The sequence below is a fragment of the Puma concolor genome, chromosome B2 (genome assembly GCF_028749965.1).
Source record: "Puma concolor isolate L17-30 chromosome B2, mPumCon1.1.hap2, whole genome shotgun sequence".
Lineage (NCBI taxonomy): Eukaryota > Metazoa > Chordata > Mammalia > Carnivora > Felidae > Puma > Puma concolor.
In genome coordinates, this window is record NC_141671.1 from 34,404,729 (window position 1) to 34,428,624 (window position 23,896).

Genomic DNA, 23,896 nt, shown 5'->3' on the forward strand with positions numbered 1-23,896 from the left:
AATTGACTCTTTCCTTTTAAGCAGCTTTATTGAGATCTAATTCACATACCATACAATTTGCCCATTTAGAATATACAACTTAGGGGGTTTTAGTATATTTATAGGGTTGTATAATCATCATCACTACAGTCTAATTGTAGAACATTTTTGTCCTCCCTGAAAGAAATCATGTACCCATTAGCTGTCTCTTCCCATTTTGCAACTCTAAGCAACTACTGATGTACTTTCTGTCTTGATTTTTGCCTATTCTAGACATTAAAAATTGGTGCCTTGGTGAAGTGTGGGGGTGAAAAAAAATTTTAGCTATAACACTGGTTTGTACCCTTCTAAAGCTTAATCCCTACATGACAAAACTTTAGTCCTTGGTATTTAATTTCTTTCTTTGGGTTTTCTTGGATATCACATGAGGAGCACTGACACTGAGTTCATGGAAGATACACAAAATATGGAAGATCACTGCTAAAAACTATGGTGAATAGATGGCTGTGATTAGAGGTCTTTCTCCCAACTGATTGCTTAATCTCAAAGTCATAATGGTAAGAGGTGGCCCGCACATGCCGGTTGGCTGACTTGTCAGTGTTGTTTCTGTTTGAGCCTTAGTGCTTTTGTGGTTTGAACTTTAAGAATTAAATAGGGGCGCCTGGGTGGCTTAGTCGGTTAAGTGACCGACTTCAGCTCAGGTCATGATCTCGCAGTTCATGGGTTTGAGTCCTGCATGGGGCTCTGTGCTGATGGCTTGGAGCCTGGAGCCTGCTTCAGATTCTGTGTCTCCCTCTCTTTCTGCCCCTCCCCCACTCGCTCTCTGTCCCTTTCTCTCAAAAATTAACAAAAAAACGTTAAAAAAGGAATTAAATAAAAAGTCTATATTTTAAAATTATTATTATTTTAAGTATTTATTTATTTATTTATTTATTTATTTATTTATTTAACGTTTATTTATTTTTGAGACAGAGAGAGACAGAGCATGAACAGGGGAGGGTCAGAGAGAGGGAGACACAGAACCCAAAGCAGGCTCCAGGCTCTGAGATATCAGCACAGAGCCCGACGCCGGGCTGGAACTCAGGGACCGCGAGATCATGACCTGAGCTGAAGTCGGCCGCTTAACCGACTGAGCCACCCAGGTGCCCCTTATATTTATTTATTTTTGAGGAGAGAGAGAGATAGAGAGCAAGCAGGGAGGGACAGAGAGAAGGAGAGAGAGAATCCCAAGTAGGCACCATGCTGTCAGCACAGAGCCTGATGCGGGACTCAAACCCACGAACTGTGAGATCATGCATGACCTGAGCCGAAATCGACTGAGCCACCCATACACCCCTATATTTTATTATTTAATTCTGCAGGTTATTCAGCAAATCATGAATTAAGTGCTGAAAAGAAAAAATATTGACTCAGTCTGAATGAATACCTAGCAGCTAGTTAAGCTAAAAGTTATCTTCTTGTATCAAGCAAAAGTTAAAAGTTAAATTTGCTAAGGAGTGCCTGGCTGGCTCAGTAGGCAGAACATATGATTCTTGATCTCAGAGTTTTGAGTTCAAGCTCCATGTTGGTCATAAAGCTTACTTGAGCTTACTTTAAAAAAAAAAGTTCACTGACATTAATTTTAAGAAATTTATTTAGGGGCGCCTGGGTGGCGCAGTCGGTTAAGCGTCCGACTTCAGCCAGGTCACGATCTCGCGGTCCGTGAGTTCGAGCCCCGCGTCAGGCTCTGGGCTGATGGCTCGGAGCCTGGAACCTGTTTCCGATTCTGTGTCTCCCTCTCTCTCTGCCCCTCCCCCGTTCATGCTCTGTCTCTCTCTATCCCAAAAATAAATAAACATTGAAAAAAAAAATAAAAAAAAAAAAAGAAATTTATTTAAATTTTCCTTTGTTTTGCTAAAAATACTTTTGATAAAAATTAAAAATCAAAATGAATTTTTTCTCTTTCTGTATTCAAGAAAAAGAAAAGAAACAAAAAAGAGAAAAAAAAGGAAACCATTTGAAAATTTGAAAAAGTGAATACACTGAAGTAGACTAAAATAAAATGATGGAAGTAAAATAGAATTTGAAAAAATTTACACAAAAGTGAAAAATACAGTAAAAAAAAGAAAAATATTTTTAATAAAAATTGAAAATAAAACAACTTTTTCTGTATTCAAGAAAAAGAAAAGAAGTGAAAAAAAAAAGAAAATTGAATAGATGGACCTGCTGCTGAATTCTGTGGTTCAGGTTGTGCAGATTGTTGTGTTAAATCTCAAATCAGTTTTCTAGGTGTGCAGGATGGTTTAGTCTTGGTCTAGCTGTATGTAATGAATGCGAGACACAAAAAACTTCCATGCTGTTCCACCATCTTCTAAAAATACTTTTGAATAATTAAAAGTTTGATTATATTGCTCTTATGTGTTTCTGTAAATTGCTAATTTGCATATATAATTTGATACATAATGAGTTATATAAGAAATACATTTCATTACAGGGTTTGCAGGAAATATAGTTATTTATTTACTTATTTACTTATTTATTTATTTCTAAGTTTATTCATCTCAGAGAGAGTGAGCACATGCAACCTGGGAAGGGGCAGAAGAGATGAGAGAGAGAGAGAATCCCAAGCAGGCTCTGCACTGCCAGCGGGGAGCCTGATGTGGAACTTGAACTCACGAACTGTGAGATCATGACTGAACCAAAGTCAGATGCTTAACCTCCAGGAAATATAATTATAAAGTTGTTAAAAATTAATAGCTTTAAGTTTTTAAATTTAAATTTTAATTTAAAAGAATTAGTCTTTCATAACCCTGCACTGAATAAAAGGAGTAAACTTTATGCTTATCCTTTTTATGTATAAAGCACAGACATAGGGGTGCCTAGGTGGCTCAGTGGGTGAAGCGTCTGACTTTGGCTCAGGTCATGATCTCACAGTTTGTGAGTTTGAGCCCTGTGTTGGGCTCTGTGCTGATAGCTCAGAGCCTGGAGCCTGCTTCTCATTCTATGTTTCCCTCTCTCTTCCCTTTCCCTGCTCGTGCTCGCTCTCTCTCTCTCTCTCTCTCTCTCTCTCTCAAAAATAAACACTAAAAAAAACACAACACGCATACAGTACATAAACATACATAGTATACCTGTGGTATGAAAATTTTATGGAGAAGGGGGCAATTAGGGAAAAAATGTCTAAATGGGCTTAGAGATAATAAAAAGGTTGAGAAACAGGAACACGAGTGTAGGATGGTGATTAGTCCAGAACTTGGGGTGGTAAAATCTAGATTGGGTGGAAATGACCTTCCTGGTTGTAGGTGTATCAGCTTACACCTAGAGGATTCCATGGTATTTCCCTTCACCCTAATAAGAGATAGGATAGAAGTGTAGAACATAGAAAGGTAGGTCAGATAATATGATATGTAGGAGAAATAGTTCCTACTCTAACTACTTTGCTAACAGTTCTTATAGTTGGAGAGATAAGGTAGAAATAGGGAAAGTTGATTCATTTAGTAAGAATTAAATGTAAATTCAAGGTAAACATAATACATCATTTGACTTAATGCTAAAAATTCCAATGTACCTACAATATCTTCTATGCATATTTTATAATGTCCTTGTTACTGCAGTGTTTTAGTGTTCAATGACAGCTTGGAGCCTGGAGCCTGCTTCAGGTACTTTGTATGTACGTGATTGCTTAATTAGCTCTGAAGCCAGGATGTGAAAGGAAACAATGGGGGTTCTGTTTTTGGGGGAGTTTGGCTTATGCCTCTCCAGGTATTGTGCTGAGGCAGAACAATCCTGGCATTGCTAGGTTTGGGGGAACCAATCTTACCCTTGGGGTAAGGGTTTTAGAGTGTATCTGTGGAAGACCTAGGACTGTAATTCATGAATCCTGAGTTTTGAAATGTCTTTTCCTTTCTGGAAATCTGGCAGCCATTTACAGAAATAATGTAATATACATTTTGGGGGTCTTGTCTATTGACTTTTATAAACCAGAAGAGGAGGGCCTCAGCCTTGCAAGTCACCGGTCATCATGGTCTTTCAATTGCACTTGTGTATCAATCAGGCTTTGGAACCGATCCTCAAGAGCATTTTTAAGTACTTAAAGTGGTGTTTTGGCTTCTTTGTTCCTTCTGCCACTGTTCATCCTTATTTTTCTTTTATAGGTGTCTCTGCAAACAGACTCATGGGTGGTGCAATGCAGCTTACCTTCCGCAAGATGGCCTTTGACTATTACCCCTTCCACTGGGCAGGTAGGACAGTTCTGCATGGCAGCAGTCCTGGTGCTGCCCAGCTACACGTGTACTGAGGACAGATTCCTGGATTCATCCCTGACTGCCCAGCAGGCGGGTGCCAGGAATTTCAGCTCAGAGAGGTGTTGGGAATAGCCCTCTTGAAGAAGACATCTTCTGGAAACTTGCAGGGTCTGCTATTAATGATTCTTTATGAGTGATAAAGAAGGAGTAGGAGGAGAGGCAGTGCTTGAGATTTTGCTTTTGACTCTATGTTCTGCCCCTACTTCCAGTAGTTTTAGAGCCTCTCTAATAGTCCATGGTCAAAGATGGTGACAGTCAGCAGCTGGTCTTTAGGGAACCTTAGGGAAAAATCACATATGGAATCCAGAAGAACTTGAGTTGTTCTCACTAGATGATTTTTACTTATCCCATAGAAATCTGCATTGGGATACAGGATCAGATTCTGAACTATGACTATACCAATGGAAGGGAAAAATTGGGATGTTGGATCGTGGTCTTGGACTAAAATCTTCTTGCTTCTTTGTTGCATAGGTGACAGCTGCAAACATTGGGTACGGCACTGTGAGGCCATGGAGACCCGAGGCCAGTGGGCCCAGAAGCTGGTGATGGAATTTCAGAGTAAAATGGAGAAGTGGCATGAGGAGACGGGTCTCAAACCTCCCTGGCACCTGGGGCTGGACTCTCCCTTCCGGAGGAAAGCAGGTAGGTTACAAAGAGCTGGAGGACTCCCATTGCTTAGCCTCTTGCTAGTTACCTTTGAATATCCAGTGAAGATAAAGCACTGGACTAGCTAATTATCCCAACCTCATCCCATGGAGAGATATCAGTGACTTTTTTTCTTTACAGAGTCCTAGTTGTCTTCAGGAATAGCTGCAGTGTAGAAGAGAGGCTGTTACCTCCTTTATTCAGTAGGCTGTTGCGTTGGTCTTAAGGAGAGTATGAATTTTGAGTTCCTTCTAGGCGCTAGGCAGTGTTAAGCTCTCTTTCCTACCTATAGCCTTAACGATCTTAGGATTTTTACTTTTAATTCTATTAATAATGAGAGTTGAATGTACCCGATTATCTTTCCTACCTTCTTGTTTTTACTTAGATTCTCTCTCCAGTCCTCAAAAGAACTCCCTTGAGAGAAGCCCCTCTCAGGGCCGACAAGCTGCTTTTCGGCCTCCAGCATGGAATCGCTTACGTTCTAGCTGCATGGTAATACGGGTGGATGACTTGGACATTCACCAGGTGAGAAGCCCAGGACACAGGGAGGCATGGTTGGAAAGGGGTCGAGCAGTTCATCGACTGGGGGCAGGCAGCAGATGTGAACAAGATCGTGGACTTCAGGGGCTGCTTCCCTCACTTCTGAGTGGATTGATACATTGGTCTGTTTCTTTCTGAGCATGGCTGCTGAGATCAGGACCTGGGATTTCCCCAGTTTCCTCTGAATACCCCACTTCAAACCTTCCCCTGAGAGAAATGAACTTGCAGATGGTGTTAGGCAGGTGTGAAAATGCCTGCAACACGTGTGAAAAACACTCTTCTCCCTGTGACAGATTTTGGAAGGATTGTGGTGGCTTTATACAACCTCAGGAAATTGAGGAAATTCTATTCTGTATGCTGTACAGATTCTAACAGCAACTTGTGTGTGATTACGTAGGTTTCTACAGCTGGACAGCCAAGTAAGAAGCCATCTACACTCCTTTCCTGTAGTCGCAAACTTCACAACCTACCCACTCAGGTCTCTGCCATTCATATTGAGTTCACAGAGTATTACTTCCCCGATAATCAGGAGCTTCCAGGTAAGCATTTCATCTGGTCACTTCTTACTGTTTAGCTCATGCTCTTCACATTTGCCAGCCTTGGGGCCATGGCTTATATTCTCATTTGATGTTGGAATTTTAGGTGTTTGAGTTAGTTGAGAACACCTTTGTTACAAACTCTCCCTTGTATGAGAATGCATCTTTGCTTTCTTCATAATAAAATGAATTTTAGCTGGTAAGTAAGGGTCAAGGTGCAACTTTGTACATGGCGATTCCTTTTTTTCCTGCTTTCCAGTTCCCTGTCCCAATCTCTACATTCAGTTAAATGGTCTGACATTTACTGTGGATCCTGTCAGCTTGCTCTGGGGAAACCTCTTCTGCCTGGATTTATACCGCAGCTTGGAGCAGTTCAAAGCTATCTACAAGCTGGAAGATTCAAGCCAGAAAGATGAACACTTGGATATTCGACTAGATGCCTTCTGGTTGAAGGTAGGGGAGAGTGGGATTTCGTTCCCTGTTGGCAGCCATAGTTGCATTTCTCCCATGGCTATAATCCAGGGTTCTGCTCTGTCCCTTTGATACAAGAAAAACAGTGTCACACCCCAAATAGTCTTTCACATGTATATCAATGATAGGTTGCAGAGCTACTCAGATGTCCATTCTGAATCAGGTTTCATTTTCTCTCTGAAGGTGAGCTTCCCGCTGGAGAAGAGAGAGCAGGCTGGGTTGCATCGTCCTCAGGCCCTTGTCTTTTCTGCATCAGGCATGACTGCCACCAATACGCGTCATGCCCCACATTGTAGTTGTCTAGACCTCCAAAGTCTCTTCCGAGGTTTTGCGGCTGCTGAGTTCTTTCATTCCAATTATGTTCACTTTCCCAAGGTTCCAGGTGGCTTTAGCCTTCTGCACATGCTTTTTTTACATCATGCTTTCCAGATGGATTCCCGCCTTCCTCAACCCAGTACCCTCCCTCCCCAGAGGCTTAAGGCTTCCCAGGATCTCTGGTCCATCCACTTCACCCAGATCTCCTTGGATTTTGAGGGAACAGAGAACTTCAAAGGCCATACCTTGAATTTTGTGGCCCCCTTTCCCTTGTCCATTTGGGCCTGTCTGCCCCTCCGCTGGCAGCAAGCTCAGGCACGGAAGCTCCTTTTGGCCACAGAAGGGAGGCTGAAACCATCAGCTAGCTTTGGCAGTCCTGTCCAGTCTGAGGTCCTTGCCCCAGACACTGTGTCCCATCAGAGGTCAAAGACTGAACATGATTTGAAAAGCCTGTCAGGCTTTACAGAAGTCATGGATGTTTTGCGAGAAGGCAGCAGTAGTGTGGACAACAAAGGGCCTCTGACTGAGCTCGAGGATGCAGCAGATGTTCACATGCTTGTACACTCCCCTGCACATGTCCGTGTGAGGCTTGACCATTACCAGTACTTGGCTCTACTGCGCCTGAAGGAGGTGCTACAGGGTCTTCAAGAACAACTGACTAAGGATACAGAGGCCATGACCGGGTCTCCCCTGCAGGACCAGACAGCTTGCATTGGGGTCCTCTTCCCCAGTGCTGAGGTGGCTCTGCTCATGCATCCTACCCCTGGGACTGTTGAAGCTGACTCGGCAGGTTCAGATACCACCAGCCTCATAGATTCAGAGTTGTCTCCTTCAGAGGATAGGGAGCTGAAGTCTGATGCCTCTTCAGACCAGGGCCCAGCAAGCCCTGAGAAGGTTCTGGAGGATAGTGGCATTGAAAATCTGGATGCATCCCAGGATAGGCCATTGCCTCTCTCTAGCAATGGAGAACTACAGGATTCAGATTCTCTTGCACAGCAGGAGGCAGGGAAGGGCCATGAGGCAGTCGATTCCTTACAGGCCAAGAGACTGAGCAGAGCTCAAGCATCCACCTCACCGGCTGTGTTGAAGCCCCCAAGTGGCAGGGATACCGCTGTGAATGGACAGGCTGAGCTCATCCCCTTGAAGAACATTGAGGGAGAATTGTCAAGTGCTATTCACATGACCAAGGATGCCACAAAAGAGGCTCTCCATGCCACTATGGACCTCACCAAGGAAGCTGTGTCCCTGACTAAGGATGCCTTCAGTCTGGGCAGAGACCGAATGACCTCCACCATGCACAAGATGTTGTCCCTGCCCCCAGCCAAGTGAGTGGTTCTCTGCCTCCTTCATTCACCCTATTTCTGCCTCCTAGCTCTGATCATTGGGCTTAAGGCCTCCTGCTGTGTGTACTTTTAGTTTGGGAAGCACCATCTAGTCCAGGACAATGTATAGCATGGCCTCTTTAATGTGGCAAAGACTTTAGTTTTCAGTGCTACCTGCAGGGCAGTGGAAGAGTTTTCAGGCTACCAAGAGGATATAGGTATGCCAGCTGTAGAGACTTATTTTTAGGACTACCTCTAATTCTGTGATAGAGGAAGAGCCAGAAATTGGATTTTCACATGCCATGTATCTTAGCCTATTCTTGGGGAGTTTTCAAGTCAGCATTTATTGCTTCATAGGATCTTCCCTCCTCTTTCACTGAGTCACCATTATTGATACAGATAGGCTCAGAATAATAATGAATAATAATAATGATATCTGGCATCTGCATGATATTTTATTCTTTTTAGTGGTCTTTCATGTAGTATCTTGTTTGATTTGATCCCCACAGCAGCCCCATGAGATAGTTACAGAAATTTGTATCCTCCGTTTATAGCTGAGGAAACTGAAGTTTTAGAAAGGATGAGCCTATGAATCCTTTATCTCATAAGTAGAGAGGTTGGGGCTTTGGGTTTGCTTTCTGGTACACCTTATCAATGTCTGCCAGAGTTAGAGAAGGAAGAATTTCATGTATTTTATCTATTTATTCAACAAAAAAAATTTTTTTCAACAAAAATTTTTTTTTTTTTTTCAACAAAAATTTTTTGAGCCCTGACAGTGTCCCCAGCTCTGTGTTAGGCACTGAAGATGCAGTAGGGAGTAAGCAGAAAAACACAGAAATGCACAGTCAGAAGAGTGGAAAGGTATGGATTTTTCCATGGGTGCCTTGTGGTTTTAGGGAAGATAATGAAGGCTATGGGAAATCTTTGTTGGGGACTCTTTGTGGTTTGAGGATCATGGTTTGAAAGTCAGTGGCTTTAGAGCTTTGTCTAAGTGGATTGTGGGTCTAAATGGGTCTCTAAGCAATGCCAGTTCTCTTAGGCACAGATAGCCTAGGAGGAAGGAGAAGGGAGAATTAAAGGGATAAAAGATATACTAATACTAGGCAACATTTATTGAGTGCTTTCTATGTGTTAGGCACTGTCCTGAATACTTACAATATTAATCCATTGAATTCTTGTACAACCCTGAAGGCAGGTACTAATATCAGTCTTCCTTTTACAGATGGGGAAACAGACTTAGGGAGGTAAGAAACTTGTTCAAGGTTGTATAACTTGTGAGTGGTAGGGTGAGGATTGAAAGCCTGGACTCCAAGTCACCAAACGTGCTGCTTTTTCTAAATGGAGAAGCATAAGGGAGATGGGAAAAGAGGAGAGGTGGTAAAGAGAAAAGAAAGGTGTCTATGACACCAGCCTTTTTTGAAACACCAACCTTGACTTCTGACTTTCCAGTCCCATGGCCTCTTCTCAGTCCTCCCTGTCCTCGACAGCCCTGTGTGGCAGCCAGCCCTGCAGTCATCCTGAATGCCTGTGGCCCTGTCTGGCCACTCGCACTACTCAGAAGGAGCCAAGAGAGCTTGGATGCTCTCTTCTTCCCCTTATCCTATAAACACAACTGTTCCACGGCGCTAGGCTGTCTGTATTCTGATTGTTTTTTCCATAATTTTATGTTTTAAATTATGAAAATGATTTGTGTTCATTTTGTTGACAATGTAGAAAAAGAAGAATGAAGAAAACAAAGTCACTTGTGACAACACTATGCAGAGATAGCCACTATTTACATTTGGATCTATTTTCTTCCAATTTTTATACATATACCTGTGTACCCATGTGAATCCTTACCTGTGTATACACACATAGTATACACAAATACTGTTTTTTTGGCAATAGAATTATATTATTTCTAGATCATGTAGAAAACTTCCAGTTTTATTCACTTAATGTTTTAGTGTGAATAATTTCCCATTCATTAGGTATTTGAATACATAATTTTTAATTGCTCTATTGTGTTCTAGCAAATGGATGTGTCCTAATTTATTCATTCATTCCACTATGGGCGGGCTTTAGACTGTTTCCAGTTTTTCTCAGGTAGAACCAATGCTGTGTTAAATGCCCTTATTTTTGTGAATATTACTCTTTTATGCATATCTGAATCTTTAGAATAAAAATCCAGAAGTGGGTTATTATTGGGTCAAACACTACAAACATTAAAAAAAATTTTTTTAATGGTATTTTTGAGAGAGAGACAGAGATGAGTTGGGGGTGGGGGGGGGGGTGGGGAGAGGGGGTGAAAGGGAGAGAGGGAGACACAGAATCCAAAACAGGCTCCAGGCTCTGTGTTGTCAGTATAGAACCTGATGCGGGGCTCCGACTCAGAAACCGTGAGATCCTGACCTGAGCCGAAGTCAGATGCTTCACCAACTGAGCCACCCAGATGCCCCAAACTACAAACATTTTTTAAGGTTCTTGACGTATTTGCCAAACTTCAGGAAGGTTTATATCAGTGCATTTTTTTTAATACTTTCTAAGTTATTTTATCCATCTCTCACTTCTGCTGTGGTCTATATTTTCGGTTCTGACTTTTCTCCCCTGCTCGTCATTTAAAACTATCTACTGCATGTAGTTCTGCATGGATTTTCCAGGGGTGTGTCGAGCCTCACATACATAAAGCTAAATTCCTTATCTCTCCCCAGACCAGTTCCTTTCTTTTCTTCAGTAGCATCATTCTTCTGCTTGTTCGAGCTCTGTGTTTTAGCTCTGCCTCTTTCAGTCATTTGTCAGATTCTGACTGTAATCCCCAGAGCAGTGGTTCTTGAAACTGAAGCATGCGTCAGAATCACCTGGAGGGCTTGTTAAAACATATTGCTGAGCCCCACCCCCAGAGTTCCTCATCCAGTAGGTCTGAGATGGGGCCTGACTGTTTGCATGTCTAATAAGCCACCCGTTGATGCTGATGCTCCTACCAGGACGACACTTTGAGAACACTGCTCTAGGGAGTCTCATGGCCGCTTCTGCTGTCTGTTCCCGCTTGTGGACTATTTCAGTAAACCATTAATTTATTTCCTCATTGGAGGTCTTTTCCTCCCTACCTTGTTTGAAAGAGTCAGGTCACAATTCTTAAAACACAGGCCTGATCTTGTTATTTCTCTTCTCTAAAACTTTCAGGCTTTTTCCTTATAACCCCTGAATTTAGTTTGAATTTATTAGTGTGGCAAAATCAATTATTATGATATTTCCTTACAGCACTTTACAGTTTTTTAATAGACTATTTTTTAGAATAGTTTTAGGTTCATGGCAATATTGAGCAGAAGGTACAGAGATTTCCTGTATATCCCCTCTACTTAATAGTTTTAAAAGCACTTTCATATGTAATCTTTAATCCAGGTTTTTCAGTAATCTGGCTGCAACCCATGTGGTAAAGAGGAAAAAAAAAAAACACTTAGCAAGCAAGAAGTTAGGAGACTTGGGTTTTTCTTAATTCCACCTTTGTGACCTTGAGTCAGTTTTTTCACCTATAAAATGGGAAGGTAAGATTAAAAGATCTTTAAAGGGGACACCTGGGTGGCTCAGTTGCTTAAGTGTCTAACTCTCAATTTGGGCTCAGGTCATGAGCCCTGCCTCAAGCTTGGTGCCGAGTGTGGAGCCTGCTTGGGATTTTCTCTCTCTCCCTCTCTCTCTGTCCATCCCATGCTCACGCTCTCCCTTTCTCTCAAAAAAATAAAGAAAAAAATTTAAAAAAAAGATCTTTAACGGTTTATTCTCACTGAGTTGTGCCTTTCTGTTCTCCCCAACAAAACCAAAGCTCTAGCTGGTTGAGCTACTGACTGGTCTACAAAGGTGCTTTTTATTTTCTAGTTCCATGTCTCTGCTCATGTGTTTTCTTCCCCCATAGAATGCTCCCTTCCTTCTTTCACAGTCCTTCAAGGGCCACCTCACATGCCATCTCTTTCCACAAAGCCATTCCTGATCCCCTTCTTCTCACCCTTTGATATTGCCTAGCCTTTGGCATGTATCTCTTTCCTCTATGAGGTGTGTGATTTACTCCCATATACTGGTAAGTTGTGTCTAAATCTCCTCTCTCCTGGGGCACCTGAGTGGCTCAGTCAATTAAGTGTCCAACTTTGGTTCAGATCATGATCTCACGGTTTGTGGGTTTGAGCCCCGTGTTGACCCTTGTGCTGACATCTCAGAACCTGGAGCTTGCTTCAGATTCTCTGTCTCCCCCTCTCTCTGCCCCTCCCCCACTCATCTCTCTCTCTCTCTCTCTCTCTCTCTCTCTCTCTCTCTCTCGTAAGTAAATGTTAAAATAAATAAATAAATCTTCTCTTTCCTGATAGATTATACATTCTCTGAGGACAAGGGATGCCTTATTTCTTATTTTATCTACTCTCCACTCCCACCCTGTACCTAGTATGGTGCCTTTTATGCAGAAGTTTTTCAGTAAACACTTGTGGAATGGATGTGGGTGGTTTCAGGTGTCTTCATTAGCACTGGGGCTGTAAGTAGTTGGTCTCCTCTAAAAATGGGATGACCTTGAATAAACTTGACATTTAATGTTAATATGGCAGAGCTGCTTATGCAGTTTGAAATGCCGGAGGATTCACAAAGGCCAGCAATTGAAAATGGTGTGACCCCCTTATAGCAGGTAATAGTTGACATCAGAGTTTATGTATAAATAACTATCAGGGCTGAAAGCGATGGGTATTGCAAGGGACAGAACATATATCTTAAGCCACATTTGTGGTTTTTGTTTTTTAAACAGGGAGCCCATGGCCAAAATAGATGAGGGGGCAGCAGCACCATTGAGTGGAAGTGCTGCCCGACTCCGATTTTTCTCTATGAAGAGGACGGTATCTCAGCAGTCATTTGATGGCGTTTCATTGGATAACAGTGGCCCTGAAGATCGGATTTCAGTGGACAGTGATGGCAGTGATAGCTTTGTGATGCTCTTGGAGTCTGGTAGGTGGAAGCAGAGCTAGGCAAAGCTGAAGTCCAGAAAGGGTTCTTTCTGCTGCCTGTATCCCAGTAGGATACAGAAGGAGCTAAGTTCTGATAAAATAGACATTTTCTTAACCAAAACCAAAAAAGAGAAATTTTAATAGATTTGTGGCTCTGGTTTTATCCACACATTTTCTAGGTTATGGGTTAGCACTTAACCTTTATCACAGAACCAGACTCAGACCAAAGGAGAGAGTGCTAGTCTTACAGCCACGTAGCTGTGGCAGTAGGATTAGTTTGGTGGCTGGCGTCAGTGGTGTGTGTGTGTTGTCTGTTTTTGTTTTGTTTTGCCTATGTATTTTAGTGTTGGAAAATAACTAGAAGCTTTGTCTATGGTAAAATGAGTAACTCTTAGGAATTGCATCAGTCACTACTGGAAGTTACACTGGTTCTTTTATCTTATTGAACTGGACACTTTTTAAATGGTCTCTTAAGAGTGTCTAAATGAAAATGAAAAGAGAATGCACTGTTTCTGAAACTGGGTGGTGTGTACCCTGTTTGTTTTGTTATTATTATGGAATATGGAATATTATTCCAAATATGTAGATTTCAAATATGTAGAAAAGTAGAATCAAATAGTGAGTTCCTCATGTACCCATTACCTAGCTTCAAATATTAAGAACTCATGGTCATTCTTGTTTCAAATATACTTCTGTTCACTTCCCTTCCTTCCATGTTATTTTGAAGCAAATTCCAAACATATCATTTTGTCCATAAATATTTTCATGATGTATCTCTAGGAAATAGACTTTAAAAATCTTTGAAAAAAAATTTTAATTGTGGTAAAATATATATAACATAAACTTTGCAATCTTAACCATTTTTAACTATAATTCAGTGGCATTAAGTATATTCATCGTTGTGCGACTATCACCAACCATCTCCAGAACTTTTTTCATCTTCTACAGTTGAAAATCTGTACCCATTAAACAGTAATTCCTTGTTCCCTTCTCCCTCAGCTCCTGGCAACCACAATTCCACTTTCTATTTCTGAATTTGACCACTCTAGGTACCTCATATAAATGGAATCCTTTTGTGACTGGCTTATTTCACTTAACATAATGTCCTCAAGGTTCATTCACTTCATAGCACGTGTCAGAATTTTCTTCTTTTTTAAGGCTAATACTCTATTGTATGTTTATACCACATTTTGTTAATCCATTCATCCGTCAGGGAACACTTGGGTTGCATCCATTTATAGGTTTTCTTTTAATGTGACCAAATACCACTATCCATTCTTAAAAATTAGCAATTCCTTAAATCCATCAAATTCCCATTTGTTCTCATAAACGTCATAAATGTTTGTTGTTGTTGTTGCTGTTGTTGTTTTTATAGTGTCATTGTTTTTAGAGATTGGATTTGAACAGAATTTTTTGACTTTGAAACTCATCTGTTGTCTTTCTTATACAGAGTCTGGTCCAGAATCTCTTCCACCAGGAACTCTTCCAAATGTCCTGGACAGTGCTGGCGTTCAAGGGAGCCCTCTTATGGATAGTTACGGCCAGGGGTCACCAGAGGCCAACAGTTCGGTCTCACCCAGTGGGGAAGACCTCAGTCTTCACCCGGTCAGCTGCTCTACTTTCTTCTCTGCAGAGGGTAGGCTCAAGGCTAGAAGCTTGGGAGGGACGCAGCTAAGAGAGTATCCTTTTACAGGTCTCCGTTCTGGTCCTGAAGGTGAATGAGGTGTCTTTTGGGATTGAGGTACGTGGTGAAGATCTGACTGTGGCCCTTCAGGCAGAGGAACTGACCCTCCAGCAGCTGGGAACCGTGGGACTATGGCAGTTCCTGCATGGACAGTGCTCAGGTGAGGATGGTAGCAATTCCAGGGGAGCTGGTGAGATTTATCTGGGGCAGCCTTAGCTTCACCTGTCACTGTGCCCCAAGGATAGTTGTCCTAAGTGCCAAGCCCTTGGTCGTTCTCTCCAGTAGCCATTAGGGGGAGTAACTCCAGTGAAGCCTCCTGCTTGCAGGGAGACTCCCAGAGGTCTTTCTGGGGCTTTGTATTCAGTAGGCTATTAGCCATCTTCACTTCCCAGGTGCTCCTTAAGCTTATACAGGAGGCCACTGTCCACCTCTTCATTTGTGTGGCTGCTGACATCAAACTGTGTCTGATCAGGGAACTGCTGTCACTCAGATTCAGTCCTTTGATAATTGTACTTTTTATTTATTTATTTATTTATTTATTTATTTATTTATTTATTTATTAAAGGTTATTTACTTATTTTTTTTATTTTATTTTTTATTTTTAAAAATTTACATCCAAGGTAGTAAGCCTATAGTGCAACAATGATTTCAGGAGTAGATTCCTTAGTGCCCCTTACCCATTTAGCCCATCCGCCCTCCCACAACCCCTCCTGTAACCCTCAGTTTGTTCTCCATATATATGAGTCTCTTCTGTTTTGTACCCCTCCCTGTTTTTGTATTATTTTTGTTTCCCTTCCCTTATGTTCATCTGTTTTGTCTCTTAAAGTCCTCATATGAGTGAGGTCATATGATTTTTGTCTTTCTCTGACTGACTAATTTCACTTAGCACAATACCCTCCAGTTCCATCCATGTAGTTGCAAATGGCAAGATTTCATTCTTTTTGACTGCCAAGTAATACTCCATTGTATATATATACCACATCTTCTTTATCCATTCATCCATTGATGGACATTTGGGCTCTTTCCATACTTTGCCTATTGTTGATAGTGCTGCTATAAACATGGGGGTGCATGTGTCCCTTCCAAACAGCACACCTGTATCCCGTGGATAAATGCCTAGTGGTGCAATTGCTGGGTCGTAGGGTAGTTCTATTTTTAGTTTTTTGAGGACCCTCCATGCTGTTTTCCAGAGTGGCTGCACCAGCTTTCATTCCCGTATTTACTTATTTTTAAAGAGAGAGAGAGGGGTGGGGAAGGGCAGTGAGAGAGGGAGAGAGAGAATTCCAAGCAGGCTCCACACTGTCAGTGCAAAACTGGACATAGGGCTTGACCCAGGAACCATGAGATCATGACCTGAGCTGACCAAGAGTTGGACGCTTAACTGACTGAACCACCCAGACACCCCTCGCCCACCTAGTTTAATAAATACAATAGTATCATTAACTTTGAAGTCTCCAGGAGCCTCTCTTCTGGATCTTCTTCTGCCTCTCACCTGTCATAGAGAACCACTATCCTGAATTTTGTGTTTATCATTCTCTTGCTTTACTTTGCAATTCTACATGTTTTTATCAACGTATTATTTAGCTTTGCAGGTTTTTGAGGTTTTCTAAGTGGGATTATTTTGTATTCTTTCATGATTGGCTTCTTTCTTTGATATTCTTCAGATTCTTCTGGGTTGTTGAGTTAGCTATGATATATTCATTTTCATTAATATATAATACTCTGTTGTATAAATATACCAATTTTTGCTTTTTAAAAACAGCTTTATTGGGGCGCCTGGGTGGCGCAGTCGGTTAAGCGTCCGACTTCAGCCAGGTCACGATCTCGCGGTCCGTGAGTTCGAGCCCCGCGGCAGGCTCTGGGCTGATGGCTCAGAGCCTGGAGCCTGTTTCCGATTCTGTGTCTCCCTCTCTCTCTGCCCCTCCCCCGTTCATGCTCTGTCTCTCTCTGTCCCAAAAATAAATAAACGTTGAAAAAAAAAAATTAAAAAACAAAAAATAGCTTTATTGAGGTATACTTTGCATTTATGAAATTAACTCATGATAAGTATACAATTTGATAAATTTTAGCAGTTTAACAGAGTTGTGCAACCATTACCATCGCCCCCAAAATATCCCTTGTACCCATTACTCTACTTCTTTACAGACATTTGGGTTGTTTCTGGGTTTTTTTGCTATTTCATACAGGATTGCCTTGAACATTCTCGTACGTGTGTCTCCTGGTATGTGTGTTAGAGAGTTTCTCAGAGTTACATTCCTGAGGATATAATTTCTAGGGCATTAGGATAGGTATAACCTTAACTTTGCTAGATAATGCCGATTTGTTTTCCAAAATGCTTGTAACAATTTGCAGCTATGTAAGTATAGAAGTTGTTTCATATCCTTGGCTGCACCTGTGATAGGTCTTTATGGACTTTTGAGAAGATTAGCATAGATCCTGCTTGGCTTTATCAGAGAGAAATGAGAACACCAAGATTTGGAGAAAGGAAGAGATGTTTAAGTGTAGCAGAGTTGAGGGTCCTGTGTTTTTTCTTGGCCTTTAGCCCAGTGTCTCAGATTTATAGCAAGGGCAGTTTTTCATTGGCCCTTGACCTCCCTTCCACCATGAGGGGCATGATAGCAAAGTGGCCAAGCCCAGTCTTTGTGGTCATTGTTGCCTGCATTCAAGTCCTGTGCTTGCTACTTACAAGTTGTATAACTTTGGGCAAATTATTTTCTGTCCCTTAGTTCCTTCATCTCTAGAATGGGAATGGTGATAATACTTTTGGCATAGGGTTCTTAAGAATATTAAATGTATGTAAAATGCTTAGAAAAGTCCCTGACTGATAATTAATTGATGTTTTCCTTCTGTCTCTCTTCTGAAAGGTACAAGCTTTCAGGAATCCTCAACTTTGAAGACTGACCACATCAGGCCAGCAGTGGGCCTTCGCTTTGAGGTGGGGCCTGGTGCAGCCGTTCGCTCCCCACTGGCCACACGAAATGGCTTCCTGCATTTCTTGCTTCGAGGCTGTGATCTTGAGCTGTTCACTTCGGTGCTCAATGGCCTGGGGCCCTTCTTGGAGGATGAAGAGATCCCAGTGGTAGTTCCCATGCAGATTGAACTCCTGCACTGCAGCATCACCCTAAAGGTGAGAGGAGCTTTTTTGGTTTTTACTCTAGACTTTGTCAGGCAAGGAATTCTGGCAGTGACTGCTATCATCTCTTCCCGGGCCGCTGTACAGTGTGGTGAGGATCAAGTGAGTAAATGCAGCTTGGCATTCTTTGTGAAGGTTATAGTAATACATAAAATGTGTGTTTCTATCAAAACATTCTGGATTTAGGTGAGGAGACCTTGTCTCTAGCCCAGACCTTGTCGTTGGCATGCAGCATGACTATGTATAAGCCCATTAAGTTATCTGTCCTCGGTTTGACCATCTCTAGAATGGGAGAAACTCAGTTATGTTTCTCCACGTTGCAAGAATGTGTGGATACACAATGGCATAAAGCTGCTTCAAGCCAGATGGTAGAAGCATGGGTTGTTACCCAAACTGCTCTGAGCTGTTTGAGGGCATCATGTGGTTTCCCTTTTTCCTGCAGGATGATATACCCCCCATCTATCCAACATCTCCAGGCCCTATCCCTATTACTCTGGCCATGGAGCATGTTGTGCTGAAACGGAGTGATGATGGTGTGTTCCACATAGGCGGTGAGTTGGGCTTGTTGGCCTCCTGGCTTCTCTGCCTTTTCTGTCCTGTGAGGGAGTGGGTGATACCTAGGAATTGCTTGCATGTTGGCAGAAGTTTGCTATTTAGAACCCTTTACTTTTTTCCAGCTGCTGCTCAGGATACACCATCAGCTGAAGTACCTAAGAGTGAGAAGAGGCAGCCCCCCAAAGAACAGATGTTTCTGGTGCCCACAGGAGAGTCTTTTGGAGAGAAGGTGAGGACCTAACTGCACAATACCTTTCCTGTAGACCCTTAGTGGCTGTAAATTCAGAAGCTGGTAAAACTCAGAGAGCTGAAAAAGTTGCCTGTGCTGTGTATAGCTGGGTAGTTTGGGCTCCTATCATCTAGCAGCAACTTCCAGAAGTGCTGAATAGAGGATGTAAGTCAGGAACTGTAGGTGAATGCTTGCTGATCGTGTATTTCTACCTGTTGCTGTCCTTATAACTGATGAATTCTGAAGATGGGATTAGGCTTTTAGAAAGATCTAGTTGATCACTAAACAAATTTATGGATTTTTCTGCTTCAATTCTGCCTCCTTGTTCCTTTACTGGATGTTTCTGCAAGGCGTTGTTACCTTATTTATTAACTGTAAATTATTTATTGTTCCTCAGGTGAAAGAATTGCCTACCCTACAGAAGGAACTTATAGAAACTAAACGAGCATTGGCCAATGCCAACCAGGATAAAGAAAGACTGCTTCAGGAGATTAGGAAATATGACCCCCTCTTTGAGCTCTGATAGCAGTGGCTCAGCCATCTGTGCCAAGGAGAGAGGAGGAGATCACCAGCAATAGCACCACCTATGACAGAAGGCGCTGTCCAGCATTGAATAAGTCTGCTAAGGATGCCAGAGGGACTGGGGAGTGCTCACCTCACTCCTTGTGGTGTCCTTTCTACTAGCTGTTCTGACTCGGGTGGAAGACAGGGCAAAGTATGACCAAGTTCTAGGAAACTGGGGGCAGCTTTGTGCGTGGCTCAAGCATGTCTTGCCTGTATAAAGCCTTTTGGCCCTCTCCACACTAGGTGAAATCTTGTCAACACTGTAGGGCCATTTCACCACCTGGTTTCATGGCAGAGACATTTGCTTCCTCTACAACCTGTGTGAACAAGAGAAGGTACCCATCTCCTCAGTCACCCACAGAGCCACCAAAGATTCTATGTCCCAGAGCTTCCTGTAGCAGACCTGAGAAGTCCTTGGCCTGAGCTTTGGCCATGGTAGTAGAATAGAACAGGAAATAGCCAGCAAGGCGAGAGCCGGGAGAGGCACAAGAGTAAGGGAGACCTGGATGCTGCCTTTTTTGGAAAGGGAGCCAAGCTCATACCATCTTGGCTGATCCTACAGTCAGCCAAGCTGTATTAAGCTTCTTTTCTGTTGTACTTCATCACTGCGATGCGATTCTGTAACAGAATTTATTTGGAATTTAAATCAAGAAAATATATTCACTGAGCTAGGTTGAAGGTATGATGTGGTAAGAATCACCAAGGGACTTGATCCTGAGCCCCCTGTTGCCTGCCTAGAGTCCTGCCTCTTCCACAGCTGTACTTCAGAAGTTGTTTCCTTCGTCTCCCTGGGCTCCCAGGCACATCTGCTCTCCAGGCACTGGGACTTTCTACCAGCACTCTCCTCTGCATTTGGTGGTTTGGGAGCTGAAAATGTGTTTTAAACTATAACGTAAACATCTCAACCTGTTGCCTCTCATATCCTTCTATCACTGTGGCTTTTTAAAACCGTGTAATTTTGACTTAAGTAAAAAAACAAAACAATAATGCTTCAACTTAGGTAGGTTTCCCCTTGCCCCATAAAACAACTATTTCCCCCCTCTTTCTTTCCTACCTAATTCTTCCCCAGCATTCTACCTTCATCCATACTGCTCTGTGACACACTTCATGCTGTGTTGATTGGACGGAAGTTCATTAGCTAACTAAACTGGCAAGATGGTAAAATAGTTATTTAGTGATGTCACTAAAATCTTAATCACACATGACCTATTGGAGGAAAGATAAACTATTTTCCTTTATGGGAAATCATGTCTGACTTGCATATTCTAGTTTTTTGAGGATAAAAAGAAACATGCATTCAAGAAGGAGCAAAATATAATTTCTTCAGACTTCCAAAGAACTTTTGTCAAGGTCCGTCACTAAAGCAATTTTAAAAGCACCAGTTACTATGAGATACGAGAATATTTTGTCATGCTTAGGAAAAAACTTAGACACTGAAGAATAAACATCTTTCTGGAGATAATGCTAATGGGAAGTTTCCTACGGGTCAACGCTTGGTTTAACCTTACTTAAGACTTTTATAAATAATCTGAGAGCAGGATATTATAATGCAGTCAAGTGTCCCTACTTCCAAGGAATAAAAGGTAAACCAGAAGGGACTTAAAACAATAACAAAACCAGAGAAGGCACATAAGCCAGGCTGTGACTACACAGGAAAATCACAGGTGAGGTTCAGTCTAGGTAAGTGTAAAGTAAAGTACTTACCAGCAACCAGTGAGGCAGCAAGCTCTGTTAGAACTCAGCACAGAAACTTAACCATTGCTGAAGGGAAGGAGGGGTCAGTGTGCTGCTGTGGCTCAAAACCCAACTGCATCATCAGGAAAGGCACATGAAGACAATACAGAAAACAGGACCCCTTAAAAAACCATTTTAATGGCTTAAATTGTCTGTGCATTTCTAGTGACCTTATTTGCAAAATACATGGTGAAGGGAAGAAAGGTCAAGAGAATAGCAAAAATTATCAGAGAGTGGAGATACTTCCACATGAGTACACATATTTAAGATGCTGGCTCCAATTCTGGAAAGATGAAATCTAAGGGTGGTGTACATCAGATAACCAGTCAGGAGGAAGGACGTGTTCACCAAGTCCTGAAATACAAGTTCTAGGGCTCAACTTCATAGCCTTAGGTACAAGAAAGCACTTCCCATAGCCAATCAGAAACTTAAGGAGCTCATTGTCCAAGAAGTGGTGTTGGCAGAACCTATGTACAGGTGCTGAAGGTTTAAGAGGAATCCTTGTATGGTGGCCTTCCAAAGGAATTCTAGAAAACTAAGGCCATTTGGTGAAATACAACTGAGAGGGTAACTGTGTCCCTCCATAAACTCCCCCTTAGTGTTCCTTTGGAAGGCATAATGTTGAGCAAAATGGATCACTGGTCCTCTCAAGTATGGCCTTTCTAATGTTCTTAGAGGAGGGAGATACAGTAGCTGGAAAATAGAATCATTCAACCTTAGGTTCACCTGAATTGGTTTAAAACCACATTCTGATTCTCTTCCCCTCTTCACCTCCCCCACCCACCATATCCCTCTGGCATCCCTCCATGCAAAGAAAATGCCTAATAGGTATTGCTTGGAATACCTTCACCTTAAGCCTGTGCTTGCTGGTAGGCAATACAAACAATTCTGGCAGGCATCAAGGCTAACCCCTTTAGTGACCAGAGTTCAGTCAGGTTTCTGGGCTCTCCGGAGTTCTTGTCTATGTGACAAATGGAGCCCTAGCATTTCTGACTTACATGGCAGTTTTGGCTATTGTGTCTTGAAATCCTCTTCCAGGAAATGTGGTGGGAGTCATGGTCCCGTGAAATTTTAGTAACAATCATCTTGTATAACTTCATACTCCTATTCACTGGGAGCAAGAAGACTTTCTTGGTAGTCCTCAGGGTAAATGTAAAGAAAAAAAAATGGAAGGAAAATAGTAGTGCTTTGGACTGCTTATGATTTCTGCCTTGGAGCTCTAAGACTCTGTGAACAAGAAATAATACCTCAAGAAAATGTCTGGAGTGATAGCACCACTATCCCTCAAAGACTTCAGCTGCTGCACATCATCATTTCAGCTGTGAAACATTTACAACTATGTATCATCTATGATTGTCTAGATTTCCCGTTTACATGGACGTGCTGGAGACCAGCTTTAGTGTGTAGGGACTAGTTTAATTATCTCTTAGCTGAGCTACAGGGATGATTATCAACCTCAGATTTGTTTTCATCTCACTGAAATAATTAACCTCATCTCTTTAAGACAGAAGGAATAGGTTCTATTTTTGTGATGGCTGCTTTTGCTGTATTATTTAATCTGACTCCCATCCCCACCCCCACCTTCCACCCCACCCATTTTGCCATGGGCCTCAAATTTTATATACCCTTTTCATGCTTCTGAAAGGAATGGTTTCTGTGTATGGAATATACGAGGGATAAACATTATCCCTCACATGCCCCATAATTTAAATGCTCCCATTTAACCCATTTACATTAGTTTCCCCTTAGACTAGTTCAAGGGCTGGTGGAAAGCAAGTAGTTTGAAGTATTCCCATAGTGATATGGGAACTTGCCATTCCAAACCTTAACACCGAAGGTTTGTTTTTTTCTCATTTAATATTTGCCTAAACTTCTAAAATCAGTTACAGTAACATCACAAAACAATGGAAACAACTGAACATTGCCGCAATGCTAGTAGAATGACATTTGGTTGAGAACTACAGAAGCTGTCATTGCCTTGTGACTTACCATAGTCCTTACTCTTTCAAGAGAAGCTGGTGTGATGTACTATCCTTCCAGAGACTACGGCCCTCACCTAGATCTTTCCCCACTTTCTACTAGAATAGGAATATTCCCATTCACCTCTAGGTAGGTATGGATAGTAGTTAGTAGCTATTGTTGAGGGGGGATTATTTTCCCCATCTCTTACAACAGACACAAGGAAGATGCACTCTGGGAGAACCTTAAACAGTGAGGCTTTGTTAAATGGCCAGGCTTGGGATGTGATCTTTCTCCCTTGTTGTTTATAAGTTTCAGCCTTATCTAGTATCTCACATTGAAATAGCTATAGTTCCTATAACCGTTAAAAAAAAATTCCTGTTGGAGCTGAGAGACTATTTGCTTTTTCTTCCTTCCCCCAGTTTATTAGTTTTTGGTCAAGATTTAGCCTGAGTGTTACAGCATTTCTTTGTGGAATGCCCCAAATGTGATGTGTCTTCACTGGCTAAATATATGTTTAAAGCCATGGGTTTTAGTGTAAGATATAAAAGATTTGCTCAACTTTGTGAGTCCAAACTTTCTCCCCACTCCCCCCCCCATCAGGGTGCTGAACAGAATTGGAATCTTTTAAGACATGCTCAGGAAAGCTTCAAAAGAGAACAGCTTCAAAATTCTTCTCCCTATGAAACTGAATGATAGAGGAAAGGATTCTTGGGGATTGCCAATTATATACAGTAGCCTTATTACTGCTAATCACTGTCAATAAAAGGTCACTCCATTCCCCTCTCTTTGAGGAAAACAATGAGAATGTATCTGATGAACTGGAATACTGGTCAGTATTGGGAAATTTTAATGTTGCATTATCTAATCAAACCTTGAGTGTACTGGTTCTGTGAACCACCTGAAAAAAGCAAATTAAACTTACTAAACATTGGTTGTGGTTTATCTGTTTATAGGAACCTGAAATATATGGGCTTTTACATTATTTTTAA

The 23,896-nt window shown here is 41.9% G+C and overlaps 1 protein-coding gene across 2 annotated transcripts in view; it reads left to right on the plus strand.

The window, feature by feature from the left end:
• BLTP3A (bridge-like lipid transfer protein family member 3A) overlaps positions 1-23,838 on the plus strand; it is a 73,348-nt gene extending 49,510 nt beyond the window's left edge. For both annotated transcript variants that reach the window (XM_086706643.1, XM_086706642.1), the window contains 13 exons: positions 4,113-4,199; positions 4,734-4,904; positions 5,293-5,432; positions 5,845-5,986; positions 6,243-6,436; positions 6,638-8,094; positions 12,851-13,047; positions 14,497-14,651; positions 14,740-14,890; positions 17,595-17,857; positions 18,306-18,414; positions 18,541-18,647; positions 19,045-23,838. In XM_086706643.1, coding sequence (XP_086562769.1) covers positions 4,113-4,199; positions 4,734-4,904; positions 5,293-5,432; positions 5,845-5,986; positions 6,243-6,436; positions 6,638-8,094; positions 12,851-13,047; positions 14,497-14,651; positions 14,740-14,890; positions 17,595-17,857; positions 18,306-18,414; positions 18,541-18,647; positions 19,045-19,170 — 3,299 coding nt within the window. In that variant the 3' untranslated portion in view covers positions 19,171-23,838. The remainder of the gene's footprint in view (positions 1-4,112; positions 4,200-4,733; positions 4,905-5,292; positions 5,433-5,844; positions 5,987-6,242; positions 6,437-6,637; positions 8,095-12,850; positions 13,048-14,496; positions 14,652-14,739; positions 14,891-17,594; positions 17,858-18,305; positions 18,415-18,540; positions 18,648-19,044) is intronic.
• Positions 23,839-23,896: the final 58 nt, after the last annotated feature.